This window comes from Syngnathus scovelli, chromosome 16 (assembly GCF_024217435.2).
Source record: "Syngnathus scovelli strain Florida chromosome 16, RoL_Ssco_1.2, whole genome shotgun sequence".
In the NCBI taxonomy this organism is placed as follows: Eukaryota; Metazoa; Chordata; class Actinopteri; order Syngnathiformes; family Syngnathidae; genus Syngnathus; species Syngnathus scovelli.
In genome coordinates, this window is record NC_090862.1 from 6234269 (window position 1) to 6259498 (window position 25230).

A 25230-nucleotide genomic window follows, 5' to 3' on the forward strand; every position below is an offset into this window, starting at 1 on the left:
AATATCTTCGTAAAAGAGCTAGCATTCGCTTAGCATTAGTTATTAGCAAGCTAGTAGAGTGGGTTGGGGTAGCTAGCGAATGAATAAACTACTTTTTAAAATTTGTTTTTAAAAGAACATGAACATTTAGGAGCTAAGTAACGTATTACTATCAATCTGTGTCTTAAAAATTGCTGTTTTATGGTATGCCGCATTAAAAACAACTATTCATGAGAAGTGCTCCCATTTTATTGTAAATTACTAATTATCTTTTAATTGTGTAATTAATTTTTCTGAAATAGTACTTTAAGGATTAATTAACGCACTTATTTACTTATACAAATTTCTCCACTAGATGGTGCACTCTTATCCAACTATACTGGCATATTGATTTGTATGTTGGTTTTGTGTTTTTTTTTTTTAATGAGGTAATATGATCCAGGAGATGTCCTCTGGTGCAACAAATTGTGGCTGTCAATTTATTGACAGTAAATGCTTTGGCTGAAGACGTGCCAGGTAAGTGAGCGTCAGGCCATCCTGGTTGTATACTTAAATTAAAAACTTAATTTTCAATGTGTTATCATTTATACAGTTCGTGGAAGTAATGTTCATTAGGCTCTAGCGACACACATCATGTTGGGCAGGTTAAGAAGAGCTATAGGGTACATATCACATTTTTTGCGACATGTAATTTATTTTGAGCGTGTGCATTTTCAGACAGGGCAGCTTTCTTAAATAGAAAAGCATTTTAAACATCCAGGCCTGCTGCCAACAAGTATAGATTGAACAGAGATTACATGTAGAGCAACTCATAAGTGGCTATATGTCGTTTAAGTATCCATTTCCCTCAGCATGTCTTTCGTATGTTGCAGAGACAAATATGTCAGGAATTCCGCATCAGCTGTTCATGTTTCACTCAGTGAGTGGCAGTTAATTTACGGGTCTGTTTGCCTCAAGAGGTGAAAGTTGACCCTAACAAGGTGCAATATGGAGTGTTCCGCTTGCTCTTACTGCCGTTGAATAGCTGGAGGATAGGCTTACAAGTTTGCAACGGATTATGTGACTGGTATCAATTAGCGCAGCGAGAGTGGCAAAGACAAGCAGACTCTATCGGTTGTCTCAGTCAGTCTGACACCTGATCTGATTTTATTTTTGTTTTGTTTTTGATGTTCTCATTCAGACCGCCCTAATTAAGAGTCACAAAGACTTGCAGAGTTTATTATAGGTTGTGGTAGTCTTACACTTGATCTGTTTTTATTTTTGTTTGATTACATTCTCACCAGGATGGCGCTAATTAGGAGTATTAAAGAATAATCTTGCTAGTTTGGTTGTAATATGAATAATAAGGGAAATAAATCTTATTACGTTGTGATATTGCTTTGAGTATGTGGATTATTTTCCAAGCGAAAATTAATGTCAGTAGTCGAGAGTAATCTAATTTCCTGATGCTGTGTTTTACTGGAGGTTTACAAAAAAATCTATTTTTTTTTTTTTAAATATTATCTAAATGAAATCTATTGGAGCAAGCAGCAGATTCTGGCTTTTTTTTTTTTTGCATAGACAAATTCACAAACTATGTGTAATAAAACTTGTAGCTTCAAAGGTGCTATTTGAAAAGCTACAGTGAGAACTGAATGAGACATAATCATAGATGCAAATAAATTTTATTGAGTAAAAGCCATTTCAACAGCTACTTCATATTATATGATTTCTGTTGAATGTCCTCCAAGGGTGGTCCCTTATTCAGCAGCGTCAGACTAGGGGGAAAAAAAACATGAACAAATATTAACTCTATTCAAGTTAACCAAGAAAGTGTTGTTAATCGAAGTCTGTAGTCACCTTGCCAATATCACGGCTCTTGGCCCTCAACTTGTTGACCTGGGACTCGGCAATGTCAGCACGCTCCTGAGCTTCCTCCAGCTCATGCTGGACCTTCCTGAACCTGGACATGTGAGTATTGGCCTGCTCCTCCTGTGGAAGATTTAGAGATAGGACAGAGTAAAAAAAAAAAAGTAATTGTAGCCAATATGGAAAATATATTTTAGAAATTTACTCACAGCCTCCTCAGACTGCCTCTTGTAAGACTTGACTTTGAGCTGCAATTTGTCCACCAGATCCTGAAGTCTGGTCATGTTCTTCTTGTCCTCCTCAGTCTATATAGACGAAAATTTGAAAGTGTTGAAATGTGGCTTTTTAAACTTGAGTGAAAAAGAAGATACCTGGTAGGTCAGCTCCTTCACTCTTCTCTCATATTTGCGTACGCCTTTAATAGCATCAGCTCCACGTTTCTGTTCGGCATCTACTTCAGCTTCAAGCTCACGCACCTGACGAAGGAAACACATTTGTCCGATAGTAAGATTGAGCTCAAGTCCGGTGTGATGCTCAAAAATAGTTGTAGACAAAATACCATAACGTACTCTAGACTCGAGTTTCTGGAGTTGCTTCTTGCCACCCTTCATGGCGAGGTTCTCGGCCTCATCCAGGCGGTGCTGCAGGTCCTTGACAGTCACCTCCAGGTTCTTCTTCATCCTCTCCAGGTGAGCGCTGGTGTCCTGCTCCTTCTTCAGCTCCTCGGCCATCATGGCAGCCTGAAATCAAGAGTGTTGTTTTGATATTTCCAAATATTGATTCCATTGGCAGGTCGGTGTTCACGTTCTCACTCACATCAGTGATGGCCTTTTTGGCCTTCTCCTCAGCATTTCGTGCCTCCTGAACAGCATCGTCGACCTCACCTTGAACCTGAACAAAGTCAGCCTCCAGCTTCTTCTTGGTGTTGATCAGGCTAGTGTTCTGAACGTGACAAAGTTATGAATCAGAACTGTTTTGTATCCGAAAGTGAAAGACTTCAAAACTATTGTGCACGAACCTGAGAGTGAAGCAGTCCGACACGCTCGCTAGCATCAACCAGCTCCTGCTCGGCCAATTTGCGGGATCTATCCGACTGTTCCAGAGCGGCTCTCAGCTCCTCAATTTCAGCCAGCATCAATCCGTTCCTGCGCTCTACCATGGCAACCTGTTCCTTCATGTCTTCCTGTCCTCTAATAGCATCATCAAGGTGCAGTTGGGCATCCTGACAAACAAAAAAAGCAAATAGTCATTTTTCATTTTGTATGCATCGAGTAAAGACCTCACCTTGAGTTGTCCCTGGACATTCCTCAGTTGCTTCTGGGCTTCTGCAGCCTGTCTGTTGGCATGGCTCAGCTGAATCTCCATCTCGTTGAGGTCTCCCTCCATCTTCTTCTTGAGCCTCAGGGCATCGTTCCTGCTCCTGACCTCAGCGTCAAGCGTGCTCTGCATGGAGTCAATCACTCTCTGGCTGTTCCTCTTGATCTGCTCCATCTCCTCGTCCTTCTCGGCCAGCTTTCTATCAACCTCGCCCTTGACTTGGTTGAGCTCGAGCTGAATGCGGAGAATCTTGGCTTCCTCGTGCTCCAGCGTGCCCTTTGGAGAAAGTTGAAATTGTCGCTTTGCTTCACCAAGTTGTGTGTTATCCAATTGAAGATATACATTCCTTATGAAATAAAGACATTCAAAGTATCACGACATTCTATTTACTGTACCTCTGCCTCCTCCAGTGCTGTCTGTATCTCAGACTTTTCACTCTCCACTGTCTTTTTGGCCTTTTCCAGCTCATGGAGGGCCTTTCCACTCTCACCTATCTGTTCAGTCAAGTCAGAGATCTCCTCTATAGAAGAACAAACACATAATATTAAACACATCCTTAAGATAGTGGCAAAGGAAATAAACAATATTTTGGAAGCTTGACATTAATTTCAGTGTATCTAGACTAGACTAGAGCCATCTCAACATGATCATAATACAGTACTTTATATGATAGTGTTGAAATTGTACTGTTGCTAACAACACCTTTGGGTGTAAACAGTGGGGTTAATCATCTGGGTTGCATAAGCTAGTTTCATTTCAGTCATAATGACTCACGCTGCAGGTTCTTGTTCTCCCTCTTCAAGGTCTCCAGCTGATCCAAGGCCTCCTCATAAGAGTTCTTCATCTTGAACAGTTCAGTGCTGAGAGAACGGGCCTCCTTCTGGGAACCTTCCAGCTCTGCCTGGCCCTCCTCATATTTCTGCTTCCATTCGGCCATGATCTGGACATATTTAGATTTTTTGTATTGAAGCACTGTGAACTATGGAGCCGTCACAATATTTAATCGCTCGTTCACCTTATCAAAGTTTCTCTGCTTCTTGTCAAGGTTGGCAGCCAGGGCATTGGCTCTCTCCACATCAATCATGAGGTCCTCCACCTCACCCTGGAGCCTCTGCTTGGTCTTCTCCAAAGAGGCACACTTGGAGTTCACAGCCTCAATGGACTCCTCTGCTTCCTGGAGACGCTGGGCAAGCTTCTTTCTGTAATGGGCAAAGATTTTTGGGTTGTCATTTTCAGAAAATCTCTGGAAACATCCTATTCTTATGTCAAAGTTCCTTACTTGGCCTCCTCCAGCTCCTCAGTGCGCTGGATAGCATCGGTCTCATACTTGGCCCTCCACTGTGCCACCTCGCTGTTGGCCTTGGACATTCCTCGCTGCAGTTCAGCTTTAGCCTCCTGCTCCTCCTCAAACTGCTCTCGGAGCAGATCGCAGTCGTGGCGGGCAGACTGAACCGCATGAGCCAGGGCATTCTTGGCCTGATGAACCCAACGAAATCAATTTGAGTTGTTGTTTCGGTTTGTATGAAAAAGAAACCTTCAGTGATCGTTTGAAGCAAGCCTCGTGTAACTTGCGACACAGGAGAAGGATTGCATCCTGTTTATAGTATCTTCTACCTTCACTTCTTCCTCATTCAGCCTCTTGAGCTCTTCCATTTGCTGAGTGAATGCCTGTTTGCCCCTCGTCAACTGAGAAACAAGGGCGTCCTTCTCCTCAAGCTGACGAGAAAACTCACCTGAATGACAAATTCGGAGTATTAGTATTTGAACATTCACATTGCAAATTTCATCACAGTTTGCCCACAGCTGACTTACCATTCTCCGTTTGGAGTCTTGCCTTCTGTATAGCGATGTCATTCAACTGACGAGCATTCTCATCGTATTTGGATTTGAGCTCTCCACACTGGTCTTCAAGTGTTCTGCACATTTTTTCCAAGTTGCTCTGTCAGGGATAGGATAAGGGATTGTCAGCATTTAGTGTGTCATCATATAGATCCAAATAATTTCATTTTGTCATTATAATTATTCTTGCCTTGGATTTGGCAACGGCCTCCATGTTGCTGGAGAGGTCATCAATCTCCATCTTGTACTCGCTCTTTTCCTTCTCCAGCTTCTGCTTGACACGCTGGAGGTTGTCGAGCTGCTCGCCCAACTCTGCCACGCTGTCAGCCTGCTTCTTGCGGAGAGCGGCGGCCGTTGCCTCATGCTGCAGGGTGGACTCTTCAAGATCCCGACGCAGCTTCTGGAACTCAGCCTCCCGCTTCTTGTTCATCTCAATCTGAGCGGCTGTTGCTCCACCGGCTTCCTCGAGCCTCTCGCTGATCTCCTCCAATTCCCTGGAGAGGTCAGATCTCTGCTTCTCCACCTTAGCCCGAGCTGCCCTCTCAGCTTCGATCTCTTCTTCCAGCTCCTCAATACGAGCCTAGGTGGGACAATATTATTGTATTGACTGCAACCCAATGAGATCATCTCATGGCAAGTGTAATTAGGTGAGAAATGTACCTGCAGTTCCTTGATCTTCTTCTGGAGCTGAGCACCAAGAGACTGTTCATCCTCAATCTTGCTGAGGAGCTGACTGGTCTCAAAGTCTTTCCTTAGAGTAGAAAGGAGAAAGACATGCTACATCTTTGCAGCAGGAATCAACAGAAACCATAAGTTCCAGTCTGATTCTTTCTCTTACTTCTTGAGTTTTTCATCTGATTGTTGTTTATCATTCTCCAGATCCATTATGGATTCCTGGGCCAGTTTCAGGTCACCCTCAAGCTTCCTCTTGGCTCTCTCAAGGTCCATGCGGATCTTCTTCTCTTGCTCCAGGGAGCCTTCAAGCTGTTGCATCGCATTTATTTAAACGACAACGAGTCATGATCCTTAAAAGATGTTCTACCTGAGTCCTCTTGAATCATTTATGTGGCCATGATGGTGTTCTTACGTCATCCACTTGCTGTTCCAGCTTTGTCTTGGCCTTGGTCAGAGTGTTGACTTTGTCCTCCTCTGCCTGCAGATCATCCAGTGTTTGCTGGTGAGTCTCTTGGAGGGCTTTCTTCTCCTTTGTCAACTTGGCAATAGTCTCATCTTGAGTTGCCATCTCCTCTGTCAGGTTTTTCACCTAAAATATTTAAGCAATACGTCACTGCCAGCTGTTTCTGGTGGTGAAATTTAAAATGAAGTCAAAGTTCACCTTGTTTTCAGTGGCATGTTTCTCCTTTTCTACTTTAGCTAAGGTGAGTTCCAAATCATCAATATCTTTCTTGAGCTCTGAGCATTCGTCCTCCAGCTTCCTCTTCTTAGCGGTCAGCTCAGCATTGATCTCTTCTTCATCTTCCAGTCTCTCGGTTGTCTCTTTGACTTTGGCCTCGAGCTGGATCTTGCTCTTAATGAGCCCCTCGCATCTTTCCTCAGCATCTGAAAGGTTCTCACCCTCCTAGATGCAAATGAAGAATTTGCACAATTTGAGACTGCATTTTGTGCAGGTCTTTACAGAGCATGCCATGTACCCTACTTCTTCCTTACCGCTGCGATTTGTAGTTGCAGGTCATTCTTCTCCTGCAGCAGGGACACCATTTTCTCCTCCAGCTCCTTCTTTTTGCCCAGAGCCGTAGCCAGGTCTGATTGCATCTTATCATAATTCTCCTTCATCTGCGCCAGCTCTTTCTCTGTCTCGGCACTCTTCAGGAGAGGCTTGACCTTGAAGTACAGCTTCAGCCACGGCCAGTTTTTCACATTCATGAAGGAACGGAGGTTGTACTGGATGCTGAAGATAGATTCTCTGTGGGAGGAAAGGAACAGAAGGGCATTTTATTGCTTGTATGTTTTTGGGGACTGCTGTTGGTTGGATTTACACTAAATGACAATAGACTTACCTCCTCTCCATCATCTTCACAAACTCTTTCCTCATGACATATCCTCTGGAGAGAGCCTGAGTCATGGTCACCAATGCAGCCAGTTTCTCATCTCTCATCTCCTCCAGGGTACCCAGCAGACCAGCTTTGAAGAACACCTAGATCAGCAATTGAAGTAAATACGTCTTTAGCAAATATCTATCCAGCAGAATATGTGGTATGTCTTCTATTTCCATTTGTTACTCTGGAAATGCACCTTTGTGTGTCCAAATCTATACTGAGTGTGATCCACATCAATGGAGCCCAGCAGTTTCTCTGAAGCTTTCTTGTTGTCAATGAATTGTCCATCAGGGATGACACTGGCATTCAATACTTTGTATCTGTGAAAGAAGGCTGGATGGTTAATCACTGCACATCGTATTTTATTTTATTTTTTACCTAGTGTCTCACTTTCAGTGAAGACATTTGAACGAATTAACAGCTACCTCTGCTTGAAATCAGCATAGAGGATCCTGCTGGGGAAGCCCTTTCTGCAGATTCTGATACCCTCAAGCACACCGTTACACCTCAGCTGGTGGATGACCAAGAAGTTCTCCATCAGACCTGAATGCAAAAGATTTTAGTCATTTATTTTCTTTTTTTGGGCTACAGTTCAGGAAAATGACTCTTCTCTAAAAGATCGAACCTGGGGTTTTTGATTCGTTGGGAATCAGGCAACGCACAAAGTGAGGATGAGTGCTCCTCAAGTTGGTCATCAGCTTAGCCAAATTCTCCTGTGGTTGAGCACAACAAATTCTAGTCAGCCCCTTTCCAACGTGATCAAAGTTTTTTTTTTTTTTAATTCTTACTTTAATTCTTATAGAAGAGAAAACGTACCCTGAAAAGAGCAGACACAGTCTGGAAGGAACCACCCTTCTTCTTTCCACCACCTTTTTTTGCACCAGCATCTGTTTTTCAAAGACAATCTTTCCGTTATGTCCGCTACAATTAATTTGACAATACTTGTGGATCAATTTTTTTTTCCTGTATCATTATGTTTACATTGTAATTCTGAATGGTGTACAACATCCTTGTGCATTCATATCTCGGTTAGTTTTACCTTCAGCTGTAGCATGGGCGACATACAACATAGCCAGCAGCTTGTTTGCTGCCTTCTGATAGAGCTGGACAACGGAGTCATTCAATGGGTCCTTGTTCTTGTCCAACCAACCATTGATATTGTAATCCACGGTACCGGCGTAGTGAACCAGTGAGAAGTGGGCCTCAGCCTTGCCCTTTGCGGGCTTTGGCTTCTCAAAGGCCTTGGTTTTGCCAAGATGCTGGTCATGCAACTTGTTCTTGAAGGTTGTGTCAGAGGCCTTGGGGAACATGCATTCCTCTTCAAGGATGGAGAAGATGCCCATTGGCTGAAGAAGAGTATTTGTCAGATACTTACAAATCAAGATTTTGAATCAAATTGAATGTTGACATACACAGTATGTCTCTCACCTTCTCGATAAGCTCAATGCAAGCCGCCAAGTCCATACCAAAGTCAATGAATTCCCATTCAATGCCTTCTTTCTTGTATTCCTCTTGCTCCAGGACAAACATGTGTTGGTTGAAGAACTGTTGCAGTTTCTCATTGGTGAAGTTGATGCACAGTTGCTCCAAGCTGTTGAACTACGGAATACAGACATTACACCTTATTAATCCACAGATGTGTTTGTCTGAGCTGATTCGATTGTTCTGTGACTCACATCGAAGATCTCAAATCCAGCGATATCCAACACTCCAATGAAGAACTGTCTTGGCTGCTTTGTGTCCAACATCTCATTGATTCGGATGACCATCCACAAGAACATTTTCTCATAAATGGATTTGCAGAGAGCTGACACAGAATTGTTGACCTAGTAAAGAGATGTTAAGGTTACAATTAGTTTCGTTCAATATGGAAGTTATGATGGAGTCTCAATTTTATTTTACTTACCTGTGGGACGGTCTGACCTTTGGTCACATATTCATTCCCAACTTTGACTCTGGGATAACACAAAGCTTTCAGCATATCGGCTGAGTTCAAGCCCAAAAGATAGGCAATCTTGTCAGCCACTAAGAAGAGACATTTGACAGTCAATTTAGACATGAATGCTGCTTTATATTGAACACTTGGTACAGTTCCTAAAATACCCAAGACATACCTTCGGTGCCGTCAGGTTCCGCCTGCTCCTCACGCTGCTTCTGCTTGAATTTCATGTTGCCATGATGCATCACAGCACCAGTCAGCTTGTAGATGCCGAGTTTCTCTTCCGCAGTGAATCCCAGGATGTCGATAGCTGTCTGCAATGTACATTAACCACACTTAGAGTTTTGGATTCTCATTCTCGTACTGTACAAACGTCTTTAATAGTGTTTGAATTGTATGCTTACATCTGTTGCGATGAACTCCTCAATGTCATTGATGCTCTTGACAGTGATTTCACCCTGACTGATCATTGGGTAGTCATATGGGTTGGTGGTGATCAGAAGCCCCTCTGGAGTTAAGTTCAGTGAGCACACAAGTCAATTTTTCAGATTTACTGAAGTTTTACTGAAGTCTATTTGGCGTGGCATACCGAGCAGCTCGGGCTTGTGGCCTGTCATCAGCTGATAGAAGATATGGTAGCTCCTCTCAGCTGACAGCTGGAAGGTGACACGGGACTTCTCCAGCAGATCTGAGAGTAGTAATTAAATGTGAGAGTGTGGCAATATTAAATTTTATATCGTTCTACCAGACATGAATATTTGGTGCTTGTTTCTGAGTACAGTTTATACTCACATGTTTCAATATCAGCAGAGGACAGCTTTCCACTGGAGCCAAAATGGATCCTGATAAATTTTCCCTATTTAACAACAACAGAAGGTTCTTGATTCAGGATAACACAATGAGTGATCAAAACAAAAAAGACGATTTGAACTACTTACGAAACGAGACGAGTTGTCATTCCTCACAGTCTTGGCATTACCGTAGGCCTCCAGCAGAGGGTTGGCTGCAACAATTTGGTCTTCAAGAGAGCCCTGCCAAAAAAAATATTTAATTACTGTAATTCCCCTGCCCCAATCCTGTTCACATGTACATTTACACCATTTACCTGAATTTTGCCTGCTGTTTGTTGTTCAGCCTTCTTGGAACCAATAGCTGCAATTGTTGCAAAGTACTGGATGACACGCTTGGTGTTGACAGTCTTTCCTGCACCGGATTCTCCACTGCATTAGACAAAACCAAATTAAAATTTAGACCTCGGGTCCTGTAATGTTATCCAACATCATCTGCTTTACTCACGTAATCAGGACAGACTGATTCTCACGATCTATAAAACGAACATAAATGATTTCAGTGAGCATTTTTACAAAGTAGTCAACATCTAGTTCCATAAATTAAAGTCTCTTGGCTTCTTACCTGTGAGCATGAACTGATAGGCGTTGTCAGAGATGGAGAAGATGTGGGGTGGGGCCTCAATCCTCTTCTTGCCTCTGTACGCTCCTACGCATGTAGCGTCGTACACCGGAAGCCACTTGTAGGGATTCACCACGACGCAGAACAACCCAGAGTAGGTCTGCAGAAGTAGCCATGAGAAGTTAGACGTGTCAAGTTAAGATTGCTCAAAAGTGAAAACTCACGTAGATCATCCATGACGCATAACGCTCTTTGAGGTTATACAGCACACAAGGCTCGTTGAGGTGGGTCATCATGGCCATGTCCTCAATTTTATCGAACTTGGGCGGGTTTCTGGGGTGGATGTCATCCTCTTTCACAGTGACAGTCTAAATGACAATACACTATAAGTCTTGATGAAATTCATTAGATTATTATTAACAGTCAACCTAAAATCACCAAAATAAATCTGCAGAGTTTTTAAGAAACAAGGACCATATCTCACAATATTAGTAGTCCATTAACAAGAACTGGAAAATGTTGGCAGATGTCATACAATCGGTTACCTACCTTTCCACCATCAATTTCAACTGTGGCTTTTCCACCCTCCCTCTTGGTGACTTTACCCTTGAGGTACATCTCAGCTGGATCTACCACAAAGTAGGCGGTTTTGGCATCAAAGGGAGCCGCTTGAGCCTCAATCCTCTCCCTCTCGGGCTTCCTGAGGTAAATGGCTGCAGCGCCATACTGCTCCATCTCTGCATCGGTGCTCATGGTGGCACTTGAATGGAGACTGCAAAAAGATTCAAATGGCGATGATGGTTTGCTTTTGCTACCATACATATACAGTGTTTCAGTGTTTATATGTTGTCTTACCTCTATCTCGTTAGAAAAAATAAATCAAGGGTACTCCGTCCAATTGAGTCTTGCGATGCTGTAAAAAAATTAGAAAAACAACAGTTTCAAATCTTTTTTTTTACATTATACATCAGAATTGAGTAACTAATTAGACAATCAAAGAGAGTGAGGTAGCTGTTGTTATTTACTGCATTCATACATTTGCGTAAAATTGAGTTGGGATTTATATATTATCACAAATAGTAACATTTAAAATCTGGCTGAATGGATGCGAAGTGACGTAAAATCAACTATCACTACATCAACTCATCAATCAAGAGTAAAGAAACCAACGCCACACACTCACCTGTGTTGTAAACCTATCAGCTGATGCTCGAGAGCGGGGCTGACTTTTTTATAGAGGGTTGGAGTGCCTGGTCAGCAGGAGACTCACTCAAGTTTGGTCATGGCCCTTTTTTCGTCCTGTTGCCTATTTGGTCACTCGGACATTTGTGATTAGAGTTTAAAAAATCCAGTATAAAGTTACACCATCTGCTTGAATGGCACAAACCCTTGTGTGAAATTCCAACCAACACTCTCAACAATTCACTCAAATAAAAAAATGAAAATAAAATAAAAACCTTCTGTATGGTTCCAAATTTAATTTAAAATTCTTATTTTTGAAAAATGTGCCATCATGCCACTATTAATTTTTGATCACTTAACTATAGGATGTGGTAACACTAAAATGATGATCACAAGAATATACAGTAAACAGAAATTAATTAATTAAGGCATTTTATGTACAGTAACAGTGTATATTAATTCTTTCATGAGAAAGATAGAAAATCATTGCTGCCCATGAGTGAGAAAACTATTGCTGTACAAATGTTCTGCAGCTGACTGGCACCGCCAAGCGAAAGTGATCTCGTTGCTCAAGTCCATTGATATCCTTTGCGAAACAGCCAAAATACTCTTTGTCTACGCTTCCCAATAATGTAGTTCTAGATTTAAAAGAACATAGCAACATGTCATTAATGTCAACCGAGTTTAATTCAAGATAGCTTGAAGGAAAGGATTGATTGATGGCTGGAAGACGCATCTGAATTCCACCGGTGTTTGGTTGCAGGACACTTGCATGTTTGAAATCTTTGTAATGAAAGAAAGACGCTCTCACCCACCCTGAAGCTTTCATTGGCCACTTTCCTAGGAACTATTTTCTACCTCGGACTGAAATGTATATGCAATGCCTAATTGTAAATCTATTCTTAACCCCAAATTTTCTGTGTTTGCTGCTCTGACCACTAAACTCATTTTAAATCTTCAAAACATATATTAGCTTCTCCATTTGTTTTACACCATTTCAAAATGAGCAAATACTTATGTAAGCTCACCTAATTCTCCATAACATTATTTTGTACAGGCACCCAGTCTCAGACATAAGTGGTCTTCAGATTCCTGTATACGCTGCATCTCACATTCCTCCAATAAAACCAAAGATGCAGTTCTACTCTTACACGCTCAGTCGCCAGCCATGCGTGTCCCTAAATGGGTAAACAAACACTTGGCAACTCATTTGAGATCAGGCCCAAAATAAATTGCACGCAAGCCAATTGAACTTAATCCACTTGCTGTGTATGATACTGTAAGTCGCTGACATCTGCTAATGCTGCGTGACGTATGTGTCCTTGCGGACTTTTGCTGTATGTGTGTTGCTTCACTTTTGCTGACTTTCCTGGTCCTTATCTAAGAGGTAGAGGACTTGAAATTTATGCATTTCAGTCACTTTTAAATTTGGCCTCTTTTTAGGTATTTTCTCACTGTATATTAAACCAAGATTCCGAAATGAACTTTATTGCAATTGGAATAAGATTTTAGTTTTCAAGCAAATAGTGAAAGTAGGAAATTAAATTTATTCTTGATTTTCAATTATCATTTTGGATTCATTTGCAAAATTAGAGTGTCCCTTAAATGCAGGACAAAATATTCCTACCGGGCTACTTTGTTAAGTCAACGAGCAATGCTGATAGTCCGTTGTAAGACTGCTATGCTAGCTCAGTAGCGTGAAACCTCCTTTTCACCACAACAGTTTACATCAACCCATCTATTTTCGACATCGTTTATTCTCATTATCCTCATTAGGGTTGTATATGTTATAAAATTATAGTTACCCTAAAACAAAACCAAAGATTCAAGATAGTAGTAATAAATATATACTTTATTGATGAACCCTTAATCACAGCATATTTTATGCTTGCTTTTTAAAGGCATCTTCGCGCTCTTCTTACTCAGCGGAGTCGCTCTACAAAGAAAACGAAAAAAAAAAATCAGTCAAAGGACCTGATTCAAAACAGTAACGCACAGAGATTGCTTCTCGCATGATTGCGGTTGCCCAAATGTTACCTTGCCAATATCACGGCTCTTGGCCCTCAGCTTGTTGACCTGGGACTCGGCGATGTCAGCACGCTCCTGAGCCTCCTCCATCTCATGCTGGACCTTCCTGAACCTGGACATGTGAGTGTTGGCCTGCTCCTCCTGTGTTTCAAATAGGCAACAACCACGGTTACGGTAAAGTCAGCTGCAGAAGCTTAAGATCTACGCAATTTAACTTACAGCCTCCTCAGCCTGTCTCTTGTAAGACTTGACTTTCAATTGCAGTTTGTCCACCAGATCCTGAAGTCTGCTGTTGTTCTTCTTGTCCTCCTCAGTCTATAGAGAAAGGATTCCATAGTCAGTAAGAAAAGACTTTTATGAACTACAAGTTTTGTTTTTGTTGAGCTTGAGGTAGTTATACCTGGTAGGTCAGCTCCTTCACTCTCCTCTCATATTTACGGACTCCTTTAATAGCGTCGGCTCCACGTCTCTGTTCGGCATCAACCTCTGATTCCAGCTCACGCACCTACAGGGCGCATGATGTGGTGCGTTTGTATTTTACAATGTAGTGTACAGTGGAATATAGTGTTTATAACTGGATGCATGGAGATTATAGTTCATACCCTAGCCTCCAGTTTCTGGAGTTGCTTCTTGCCACCCTTCATGGCCAGGCTCTCGGCCTCATCCAGGCGGTGCTGCAGGTCCTTGACAGTCACCTCCAGGTTCTTCTTCATCCTCTCCAGGTGAGCGCTGGTGTCCTGCTCCTTCTTCAGCTCCTCGGCCATCATGGCAGCCTGAAATCAAGAGTGTTGTTTTGATATTTCCAAATATTGATTCCATTGGCAGGTCGGTGTTCACGTTCTCACTCACATCAGTGATGGCCTTTTTGGCCTTCTCCTCAGCATTTCGTGCCTCCTGAACAGCATCTTCAACTTCACCTTGAACCTGAACGAAGTCAGACTCCAGCTTCTTCTTGGTGTTCATCAGGCTAGTGTTCTGAATGTGACAAATTCATGAATTAGAACCGTTTTGTATTGAAGTGAATTTTGAACTTTATGCGTATCTGTATGTTGCACTAGATGATCCACTAGTAGTAGTAAGACTATCAAACTATATTTGCTGTACAGAGAAGCTTTAGTTTCAGTAGTGTATAAGTACGTAGTAGAAGACAGAAGGGCCAGTTGGCCGTGACCAGGGAGAATTCAGTTTCAGCAATGTGTGCAATCCTATAATAAGGTAAAGTGGCTGTTGTTGTCCATCACCAACAGCGCTGGTCAAGATCTCCTTTTTAGGACTGAAGTAAACTAGTAGATTGAAAACTACAGCTGTTACCCCAAGCCGTGACATCAGCTTCTTGTCAGGTATAAAAGCTACGGGCCTGACAAGAGGGGGGGTTCGTTGTCTCTCGTTCGAGCAGGGGTCGTTCGTTGGTTCCAGGGCTCGCTCTAGCGCGGGTTCGCTCGCTCTCGCTCTCTCCCCCTTTTGGGGGGAGGGGGCTTTTTGACATCCATGCCTTGTGCCACTCAACTTTTTGGAAAGACTTCACTCTGACATCGGTTGAATAAAATCTTTTCCCAATCAGCCGTGGGTCCCTGAAGTGCTCATTCGTCGGGAAACAGCCACCGATCACCGAGTGTTTTTGAAGACCAGCGAAGCAGCAAAAACCATATACCACAGTATCCAAAAGTAAAATACTTTAGAACTACTGAGCACGAACCTGAGAGTGAAGCAGTCCGACACGCTCGCTAGCGTCAACCAGCTCCTGCTCGGCCACTTTGCGGCATCTATCCGTCTGTTCCAGAGCGACTCTCAACTCCTCAATTTCAGCCAGCATCAGGCCGTTCCTGCGCTCCACCATGGCAAACTGCTCCTTCATTTCTTCCTGTCCTCGAATAGCCTCATCAAGGTGCAGTTGGGCATCCTGACAAAAAAAGTAAATAGTAATTTCTATTGCCATTACTATTTTATATGCACTGAATAAAGACCTCACCTTGAGTTGTCCCTGGACATTCCTCAGTTGCTTCTGGGCTTCAGCAGCCTGTCTGTTGGCGTGGCTCAGCTGAATCTCCATCTCGTTGAGGTCTCCCTCCATCTTCTTCTTGAGTCTCAGGGCATCGTTCCTGCTCCTGACCTCAGCGTCAAGCGTGCTCTGCATGGAGTCAATCACTCTCTGGCTGTTCCTCTTGATCTGTTCCATCTCCTCATCCTTCTCTGCAAGCTTCCTGTCAACCTCGCCTTTGATTTGGTTGAGCTCGAGCTGAACGCGGAGAATCTTGGCTTCCTCGTGCTCCAGTGCTCCCTGAAGGGAATGGTTGGGACATTGCCTTTGGTTACCCAAGATACATCTTATCGAACCAAGTAAAGAAATCTATTTGTTATCACAGTCACATCAAATCAAGACATTTGAGAAAATTTGTTTTACCTCTGCCTCCTCCAGTGCTGACTGAATTTCACCCTTCTCACCCTCAACAATCTTCTTGGCCTTTTCTAGCTCATGGATGCATTTTCCACTCTGACCAAGCTGTTCAGTCAGGTCGGAGATTTCCTCTAAATATTAGTGAACATAATAAATGAATGGCAAATCCTTTTACACCATTTTTTTTTTCAAGATTCTCACGCATATTATTTCATCCACTTTAAGAAGGAATAACTCACGCTGCAGATTCTTGTTCTCCCTCTTCAAGGTCTCCAGCTGATCCAAGGCCTCCTCATAAGAGTTCTTCATCTTGAACAGCTCAGTGCTGAGAGAACGGGCCTCCTTCTGGGAACCTTCCAGCTCTGCCTGGCCCTCCTCATATTTCTGCTTCCATTCGGCCAGGACCTGGACAATTTGAGATGTTTCGCATTGAAGTACTTTGAACTACTGTACTTCACTCAGAACCTTTAATCGCTTGTTCACCTTATCAAAGTTCCTCTGCTTCTTGTCAAGGTTGGCAGCAAGGGCATTAGCTCTCTCCACATCAATCATGAGGTCCTCCACCTCAGCCTGGAGCCTCTGCTTGGTCTTCTCCAAAGAGGCACACTTGGAGTTCACAGCCTCAATGGACTCCTCGGCATCCTGGAGACGCTGGGCAAGCTTCTTCCTGTAATGGACAAAGATTTTTGGGTTGTCATTTGCAGAAAATCTCTGGAAACATCCTATTCTTATGTCAAAGTTCCTTACTTGGCCTCCTCCAGCTCCTCAGTGCGCTGGATAGCATCGGTCTCATACTTAGACCTCCACTGTGCCACCTCGCTGTTGGCCTTGGACATTCCTCGCTGCAGTTCAGCTTTAGCCTCCTGCTCCTCCTCAAACTGCTCTCGGAGCAGATCGCAGTCGTGGCGGGCAGACTGAACCGCATGAGCCAGGGCATTCTTGGCCTGATGAGCAAAGAAACAATTGCTATTTGTTGAAGTCGCTGTGATTTTTTTTTTTTTCCTGTACCTTTTTAATATGGATCTTTCAAATATGGTCATATCAGATGAAAGATAGATGGTACCAGTTCTGTCTTAAAGGATCAGGACATCCATTCAGAATTTACCTTCACTTCCTCCTCAACAAGTCGCTTGAGTTCCTCAATCTGCTGAGTATAGACCTGCTTGCCCCTGGTGAGCTGGGAAACCAGAGCTTCTTTCTCTTCAATCTGGCGTGAAAACTCACCTAAAAAGGAAAGTGACAAGGGATCAATGAACATGAAGGGCAAATCTAAAAATATGAGATCATGTTATCTTCTGACTTACCATTTTCTGTTTGGAGCCTTGCCCTCTGGGCACTCATGTCATTGAACTGACGGAAATTCTCGTCATATTTGGACTTGAGCTCTGCCAGCTGGTCTTCAAGGCTTCTGGCTATTTTCTCCAAGTTACTCTGTAATTGAATTCTCAATATTTAGCATGATGTGATTGTAATTCAGATAAAATGTCACCCTCATGGAAATATCCTTGCCTTGGATTTGGCAACAGTCTCCATGTTGCTGGAGAGGTCATCAATCTCCATCTTGTACTCGCTCTTTTCCTTCTCCAGCTTCTGCTTGACACGCTGGAGGTTGTCGAGCTGCTCGCCCAACTCTGCCACGCTGTCAGCCTGCTTCTTGCGGAGAGCGGCGGCCGTCGCCTCATGCTGCAGGGTGGACTCTTCAAGGTCCCGACGCAGCTTCTGGAACTCAGCCTCCCGCTTCTTGTTCATCTCAATCTGAGCGGCCGTTGCTCCACCGGCTTCCTCAAGCCTTTCGCTGATCTCCTCCAGTTCCCTGGAGAGGTCAGACCTCTGCTTCTCCACCTTGGCCCGGGCTGCCCTCTCAGCTTCGATCTCTTCTTCCAGCTCCTCAATACGAGCCTAGGTGGGACGATATTATTGTATTGACTGCAACCCAATGAGATCTTCTCATGGCAAGTGTAATTAGGTGAGTAATGTACCTGGAGTTCCTTGATCTTCTTCTGGAGTTGAGCACCAAGACACTGTTCATCCTCAATCTTGCTGAGGAGCTGACTGGTCTCAAAGTCTTTCCTTAGAGTAGAAAGGAGAAAGACATGCTCCATCTTTGCAGCAGGAATCAACAGAAACCATAAGTTCCAGTCTGAATCTTTCTCTTACTTCTTGAGTTTTTCATCTGATTGTTGTTTATCATTCTCCAGATCCATTATGGATTCCTGGGCCAGTTTCAGGTCACCCTCAAGCTTCCTCTTGGCTCTCTCAAGGTCCATGCGGAGCTTCTTCTCTTGCTCCAGGGAGCCTTCAAGCTGTTACATTGCATTTATTTAGATGACAATGAGTCATGATCCATGAAACATTTATATGGCCACTGTGGTGTTCTTACGTCGTCCACTTGCTGTTCCAGCTTTGTCTTGGCCTTGGTCAGAGTGTTGACTTTGTCTTCCTCCGCCTGCAGATCGTCCAATGTTTGTTGGTGAGCCTCTTGGAGGGCTTTCTTCTCCTTGGTCAACTTGGCAATAGCCTCATCTTGAGTTGCCAACTCCTCTGTCAGGTTTTTCACCTGAAAGATTGTGATTTTGTTGAAGTATTTAAGGCAAATACTTGATTTAGTTGTGACTGTAATAAATATAAACTGAGTCAAAGTTTACCTTATTTTCAGTGGCGTGTTTCTCCTTTTCCACTTTAGCCAAGGTGAGTTCCATATCATCAATATCCTTCTTCAGCTCTGAGCATTCATCCTCCAGCTTCCTCTTCTTAGCGGTCAATTCAGCATTGATCTCTTCTTCATCTTCCAGTCTCTCGGCTGTCTCTTTGACTTTAGCCTCAAGCTGGATCTTGCTCTTAATGAGCCCCTCGCATCTTTCCTCAGCATCTGAAAGGTGCTCACCTTCCTAGATGCAAATGAAGATTTTACACAATTTGAGACTGCATTTTGTGCATGTCTTTGCAGAGTATGCCATGTACTAAGTATCGACTATTTCCCCTACCGCTGCGATTTGCAGTTGCAGGTCATTCTTCTCCTGCAGCAGGGACACCATTTTCTCTTCCAGCTCCTTCTTTTTGGCCAGAGCATTAGCGAGGTCTGATTGCATCTTATCATAATTCTCCTTCATCTGCGCCAGCTCTTTCTCAGTCTCGGCACTCTTCAGGAGAGGCTTGACCTTGAAGTACAGCTTCAGCCACGGCCAGTTTTTCACATTCATGAAGGAACGGAGGTTGTACTGGATGCTGAAGATAGATTCTCTGAGGGAGGAAAGGAACAGAAGGGTATTTTATTGCGGTATGTTTTTGGGGACTGCTGTTGGTTGGATGTACACTAAATGACAATAGACTTACCTCCTCTCCATCATCTTCACAAACTCTTTCCTCATGACATATCCTCTGCAGAGGGCCTGAGTCATGGTCACCAGCTCAGCCAGTTTCTCATCTCTCATCTCCTCCAGGGCACCCAGCAAACCAGCTTTGAAGAACACCTGTGTGGTGTGATTAATAGTTGATCAGACATGCACACAACTCAGAAAAGATGAAGTCCCTCTGTCATACCTTTGTGTGGCCAAATTTGTATTGACTGTGATCCACATCAATGGAGCCCAGCAGTTTCTCTGAAGCTTTCTTATTGTCAATGAACTGACCTTCAGGAATGACGCTGGCATTCAAGACTTTGTATCTGTGTGGTAGGACATGTTTTACTTGGCATATTGTCTTGACTGTACACTACCGCATTATAGTTTAAGCAACATTTAGAAATTTATAGTCACCTCTGCTTGAAATCACCGTAGAGGATTCTGCTGGGGAAGCCCTTTCTGCAGATTCTGATACCCTCAAGCACACCGTTACACCTCAGCTGGTGGATGACCAAGAAGTTCTCCATCAGACCTGAATGCAAAAGACCTCAGTTATTTCTGGGGGGTTCCGGCTACAGTTCAGGAAAATGGCTTTTAAGTAAAACATCAAACCTGGGGTTTTTGATTCGTTGGGAATCAGGCAACGCACAAAGTGAGGATGAGTGCTCCTCAAGTTGGTCATCAGCTTGCCCAAGTTCTCCTGTGACGCAGAATAGAACAGTTCTTTTTAATGTCAACAGAAATTGATGGAAAAGTCATCTATTTCTTTCAGTTTTTTTCTTATGTTACCCTGAATAGAGCAGAGACAGTCTGGAAAGAACCACCCTTCTTCTTTCCACCACCTTTCTTTGCACCAGATTCTAATTTTGAAAATATGTAATAGTTTTATTGAACCTGCATATTCAATGTCAATGTTGTCAGCAACCGAATGAGCTTCATACCTTCAGCGGCATTATGGGTGGCATACAACATAGCCAGCAGCTTGTTTGCTGCCTTCTGGTAGAGCTGAACAACAGAGTCATTCAGGGGGTCCTTGTTCTTGTCCAACCAACCATTGATATTGTAGTCCACGGTACCGGCGTAGTGAACCAGTGAGAAGTGGGCCTCAGCCTTGCCCTTTGCGGGCTTTGGCTTCTCAAAGGCCTTGGTTTTGCCAAGATGCTGGTCATGCAACTTGTTCTTGAAGGTGGTGTCAGAGGCCTTGGGGAACATGCATTCCTCTTCAAGGATGGAGAAGATGCCCATTGGCTGAAGAAGAGTATTTGTCAGATACTTACAAATCAAGATTTTGAATCAAATTGAATGTTGTCATACACAGTATGTCTCTCACCTTCTCGATAAGCTCAATGCAAGCTGCCAAGTCCATACCAAAGTCAATGAACTCCCATTCAATGCCTTCTTTCTTGTATTCCTCTTGCTCCAGGACAAACATGTGGTGGTTGAAGAACTGTTGCAGTTTCTCATTGGTGAAGTTGATGCACAGTTGCTCCAAGCTGTTGAACTACAGAATACAGACATTACACTTTATTAATCCACTGATGTGTTTGTCTGAGCTGATTCGATTGTTCTGTGACTCACATCGAAGATCTCAAATCCAGCGATATCCAACACTCCAATGAAGAACTGTCTTGGCTGCTTTGTGTCCAACATCTCATTGATACGGATGACCATCCACAAGAACATTTTCTCATAGATGGATTTGCAGAGAGCTGACACAGAATTGTTGACCTAGTAAAGAGATGTTAAGGTTACAATTTGTTTTGTTCAATATGGAAGTTATAACAAAGTCTCAATTTTATTTTATTTTTACCTGTGGGACGGTTTGACCTTTGGTCACAAATTCATTCCCAACTTTGACTCGAGGGTAGCACAGAGCTTTCAGCATATCGGCCGAGTTCAAGCCCAAAAGATAGGCAATCTTGTCAGCCACTAAGAAGAGACATTTGACAGTCAGTTTAGACATGAATGCTGCTTTATATTCAACACTTGATACAGTTCCTAAAATACCCAAGACATACCTTCGGTGCCGTCAGGTTCCGCCTGCTCCTCACGCTGCTTCTGCTTGAATTTCATGTTGCCATGATGCATCACAGCACCAGTCAGCTTGTAGATGCCGAGTTTCTCTTCCGCAGTGAATCCCAGGATGTCGATAGCTGTCTGCAATGTACATTAACCACAGTTAGAGTTGGATTCTCGTTCTCGTATTGCACAAACCTCATTAATAGTGTTTGAATTGCATCCTTACATCTGTTGCGACGAACTCCTCAACGTCATCAATGCTCTTGACAGTGATTTCACCCTGACTGATCATTGGGTAGTCATATGGGTTGGTGGTGATCAGCAGCCCCTCTGGAGTTAAGTTCAGTGAGCGCACAAGTCAATTTTTCAGATTTACTGAAGTTTTACTGAAGTCTATTTGTCGTGGCATACCGAGCAGCTCGGGCTTGTGTCCTGTCATCAGCTGATAGAAGATATGGTAGCTCCTCTCAGCTGACAGCTGGAAGGTGACACGGGACTTCTCCAGCAGATCTGAGCATTTGTTAGACACACATGAGAATTTATTTGTAGCCAACATGTTTTTGGCCACTCACGTGGGGTCTGAAAACTCACAAGTTTCAATATCAGCAGAGGCCAGCTTGCCAGTAGAGCCAAAGTGGATTCTGATGAATTTACCCTAAATGTTGACCAGGAACGTGTCAGTTTTTCTCTTTGACAGTCAACATGCAGAAATTAAAGCGTTCTGATTGAGCTACTTACGAAACGGGACGAGTTGTCGTTCCTTACGGTCTTGGCATTACCGTAGGCCTCCAGCAGGGGGTTGGCTGCAATGATTTGATCTTCCAGAGAACCCTACAAAGGCACAACCATACCGTCAATAAAGATTTTTAGGAGCGACCATGCTCTTTTGAGTATAATTGTAGTTTTACCTGCATCTTCCCAGGTTCGGCCTTTTTGACTCCAGCAACTGCAATTGTTGCAAAGTACTGGATGACACGCTTGGTGTTGACAGTCTTTCCGGCACCGGATTCTCCACTGGAGAAGATCAGGATATTTCAGTGCGGTGTCTCAAAATTTCAAATAAAATAGTTGTTTTCATGACTTACGTGATCAGGATGGACTGATTTTCACGGTCTAAAATGAGAGAAGTTGCCAAAAATATTAGCTATTAATTGTAGCTACTACAATGTCTTGCCTGCAGGACTTGATCAAAATTTTTTTTACCAGTGAGCATGAACTGATAGGCGTTGTCAGAGATGGAGAAGATGTGGGGCGGGGCTTCAATCCTCTTCTTGCCTCTGTACGCTGATACGCATGTAGCGTCGTACACCGGAAGCCACTTGTAGGGATTCACCACGACGCAGAACAACCCAGAGTAGGTCTGCAAAAGTAGCCATGAGAAGTTAGACATGTAAAGTTAAGAAATACAGATTGCTAGATAATGAAAACTCACGTAGATCATCCATGACGCATAACGCTCTTTGAGGTTATACAGCACACAAGGCTCGTTGAGGTGGGTCATCATGGCCATGTCCTCAATTTTGTCGAACTTGGGAGGGTTCATGGGATGAATCTCATCCTCTTTGACGGTGACTGACTATCAATAGAAAATAAATTATTTAAGAAAATGATAGTATTCTATCACATGGACATTTTTCACACTTTAAATTTCGCACCTTTCCAGGAACTCCAAGAACTTCAACGGTCGCTTTGCCACCCTCTTTACTGACGAGTTTGCCCTTGAGGTACATCTCATCAGGAACAGTCACAAAGTATGCCGTTTTAGCATCAAAAGGTGTATTCTGAGCCTCAATCCTCTCCTTCTCTGGTTTGCGGAGGTAAATAGCCGCCGGCCCAAAGCTATCCATGTCCTTGTCCCCCATGATGGCACCTTTATTTGAGACTGAAACAAAGAATAACTATGAATTGAAATGTCTTGATTTTCACGTACAAGACAGTTTTACAAATAATAATGGCCGTGTGCCTAATATTGTAACATCATACCTCACTTAATCAAGAACGTGGGGCGCAGTATTTTGGCGCTTGCCTGAAAGCAGTGATAAAAAAAAAAAAATCAGAAACGATCACAGTTACAGTAAAATTCAATTTGTAAAATTAATTAAATATTTTTTTCTTTATATATTTATTAGCTTCATTAACAGTTAGCTTAAATATAGAATGAGCTGTTAAAAGAGTACTAAGCCTTACTGCTGGTCTAAAATCAACTAAAGAATTTTTCAAATCATTAAATGTTAAAGTGTATGACATGGGATCACATCAAACTGTTTAATTAAAAAAAAAAAAAAAAGGTATTCGGATAATAAACAGCGTGAACAGCACAAACCTGGGTGGGTGAGAAGCCTGCCTGTGAGTTGTCAGTGGATGTGAAGCGTTTGCGTTTATATAGGCGGGACATGAGCATGTCAGCAGATGATCACAACTCGATTTGGGCATGTATCTCTCTCATCATGACGGACATCATCTGACACCCGAGCTTGGCGAAGCTTTTTGTGTCTGAACATGAAACTGTAAACCAAAAATGTCTGTAGTACAGCAGATAGGAAATAGTGATGACACACCCAAAATTAAAAAAATGATTTTCATTGTGTTTTTTTATTCATGAGCACCTAAAATGCCCTTTTTGAGATGTAAATGTCACAAGTGTTAAGTTACGGTGCTTGACGATGTTCGAAGTCGTTGAAATCATAACCCACATTTTGTAGGGTATTTTTTTATCACCAAATAAATAAAACAATTATCGTAACATTATAACACTTTAATTTGGTTTGGAACAGATACGGTCTGTAATACAAGTAACTCATCTGGACAGAAATACTTGAGCTAAGCCAATAAAATGTTAGGTGCGACAGTAATGGCTGAAGAATTTCTCCAAATTGATGACGATGGCTATGAATCCATCAAGCAATCTTTAAAGTCCTACTTTGCTCCAATCAAAAAACTGGAATACATTTAGAATCTGGCTTACTTGACAAATTTTTATTGCACTTATTTACAAGACCAGCTGCCTTTACGTCTGTCTCACATAGGTAGCCAACAATTTGGAACCCATCTGCTTGTGAGATATAGTTGCAGAACACTTGTCCTACTCGTCTGCCTCTATTAAAGTCAAACAGATTTAAGTCCAAGTGCTTGAGACACCATCCCTTAGAAGGTATTGTGGACCATCTGCCAACTAGACCTATATTAAGTCCCGCTCGAATATCCAAGAGCTTCATCCTTGGAATTCATTTGATTCTAAGGATGATGTTGAGATGGTAAATCGCTGTCCTTGTCAATGACACGACCCTGACTTTGATATGCTGTTGGCTCCAAATTGGATCTCCAGCTGGCTTAAAGACCTTGGATAAGTATGATTGTTACATGTGTAAAAATAAAACTTAAATCAACAAAATGTTTGCTTGTGAACAAGAACATCGTTCATTGAAATGCCACGTCTGCAGGGCATCTGCTCCGTGACAAAAAAGCTCAGATTTCGACCCTCTGACAGTTAAGACAGACCAAGATTATAAATGAACATGCCTTCATGGTATCGTGGCATCAGCCTTTCTAATGTTTATCGCACAAATTATTTTTGAAATATATGAAAACGTTATACAAGAGGATTTTTCAGTACGACCCAATCAGAACAAATAGAGTATTATTTTATTCATTTTTTTTGTCAAACAAGATTAAAAACCTACGTATGTTGTAAATGCTTTCAAAGAGGAATATTTTGTGGCTACTTTTAGAGTTATAGTTTAAGCTTTAGTTTGAAAAAGGTGAACTTTGAAATTTAGCTTGTGCCAGATCTCATTTTATTGTGCAGATTAGTAACCTAATGAAGGGATCTGGTGTAGCATAAACATTATACCCTGAAAAGAATTTGTTCAACATTAT

The 25230-nt window shown here is 42.6% G+C and overlaps 3 protein-coding genes across 4 annotated transcripts in view; 1 reads left to right on the forward strand and 2 right to left on the reverse strand.

Annotated features, from left to right (window-relative positions):
- The first annotated feature begins 456 nt into the window (after window positions 1-456).
- The window catches only part of xab2 (XPA binding protein 2), a 30766-nt gene continuing 5992 nt past the window's right edge, over window positions 457-25230 (forward strand). The window contains exon 1 of one of the 2 annotated variants that reach the window (XM_049745445.2): window positions 457-495. In XM_049745445.2, coding sequence (XP_049601402.1) covers window positions 472-495 — 24 coding nt within the window. In that variant the 5' untranslated portion in view covers window positions 457-471. Of the gene's footprint in view, window positions 496-23037; window positions 23172-25230 lie in introns of those variants that run through there. The other variant, XM_049745446.1, reaches the window with a different exon arrangement.
- LOC125983792 (myosin heavy chain, fast skeletal muscle-like) lies at window positions 1627-11601 on the reverse strand. The gene is made up of 41 exons (XM_049745384.1): window positions 11573-11601; window positions 11245-11302; window positions 10939-11161; window positions 10614-10757; window positions 10393-10549; window positions 10276-10303; window positions 10085-10199; window positions 9918-10010; window positions 9772-9835; window positions 9569-9667; window positions 9384-9487; window positions 9155-9293; window positions 8947-9065; window positions 8717-8866; window positions 8469-8639; window positions 8080-8386; window positions 7857-7927; window positions 7666-7753; window positions 7466-7583; window positions 7237-7360; window positions 7002-7138; window positions 6652-6907; window positions 6320-6562; window positions 6071-6247; window positions 5822-5967; window positions 5644-5734; window positions 5174-5563; window positions 4957-5083; window positions 4759-4877; window positions 4424-4620; window positions 4160-4343; window positions 3919-4084; window positions 3540-3664; window positions 3112-3420; window positions 2846-3049; window positions 2644-2769; window positions 2397-2567; window positions 2199-2303; window positions 2037-2132; window positions 1819-1950; window positions 1627-1736 (listed from the first exon to the last, which is right to left on the reverse strand). The coding sequence occupies exons 3-41, from the start codon at window positions 11140-11142 to the stop codon at window positions 1719-1721; spliced, it is 5814 nt and encodes a 1937-aa protein (XP_049601341.1). The 5' UTR covers window positions 11143-11161; window positions 11245-11302; window positions 11573-11601; the 3' UTR covers window positions 1627-1718.
- LOC125983793 (myosin heavy chain, fast skeletal muscle) lies at window positions 13403-23735 on the reverse strand. Its single transcript, XM_049745386.2, has 41 exons — window positions 23678-23735; window positions 23338-23380; window positions 23010-23236; window positions 22787-22930; window positions 22558-22714; window positions 22440-22467; window positions 22263-22368; window positions 22093-22185; window positions 21946-22009; window positions 21766-21864; window positions 21581-21684; window positions 21354-21492; window positions 21146-21264; window positions 20914-21063; window positions 20666-20836; window positions 20277-20583; window positions 20125-20195; window positions 19948-20035; window positions 19750-19867; window positions 19535-19658; window positions 19328-19464; window positions 18979-19234; window positions 18640-18882; window positions 18375-18551; window positions 18152-18297; window positions 17974-18064; window positions 17504-17893; window positions 17299-17425; window positions 17100-17218; window positions 16742-16938; window positions 16478-16661; window positions 16234-16399; window positions 16001-16125; window positions 15569-15877; window positions 15296-15499; window positions 14449-14574; window positions 14202-14372; window positions 14000-14104; window positions 13819-13914; window positions 13609-13740; window positions 13403-13507 (listed from the first exon to the last, which is right to left on the reverse strand). Exons 3-41 carry the CDS (start codon window positions 23214-23216, stop codon window positions 13490-13492), a joined length of 5808 nt encoding a protein of 1935 aa, XP_049601343.1. The 5' UTR covers window positions 23217-23236; window positions 23338-23380; window positions 23678-23735; the 3' UTR covers window positions 13403-13489.

Coding starts and splice junctions, on each gene's coding strand:
- LOC125983792 (XM_049745384.1), bottom strand. CDS start 11,142: ATGAGCACCGATGCAGAGATGGAGCAGTATGGCGCTGCAGCCATTTAC. Junction 6,248..6,319: donor AACATGCCACTGAAAACAAG/GTGAACTTTGAC, acceptor TAAATATTTTAG/GTGAAAAACCTGACAGAGGA. Junction 4,878..4,956: donor AAGACTCCAAACGGAGAATG/GTAAGTCAGCTG, acceptor TTTGTCATTCAG/GTGAGTTTTCTCGTCAGCTT.
- LOC125983793 (XM_049745386.2), bottom strand. CDS start 23,216: ATGGGGGACAAGGACATGGATAGCTTTGGGCCGGCGGCTATTTACCTC. Junction 20,196..20,276: donor CACCCATAATGCCGCTGAAG/GTATGAAGCTCA, acceptor TTTCAAAATTAG/AATCTGGTGCAAAGAAAGGT. Junction 14,373..14,448: donor CCAAAAAGGCCATCACTGAT/GTGAGTGAGAAC, acceptor TCTTGATTTCAG/GCTGCCATGATGGCCGAGGA.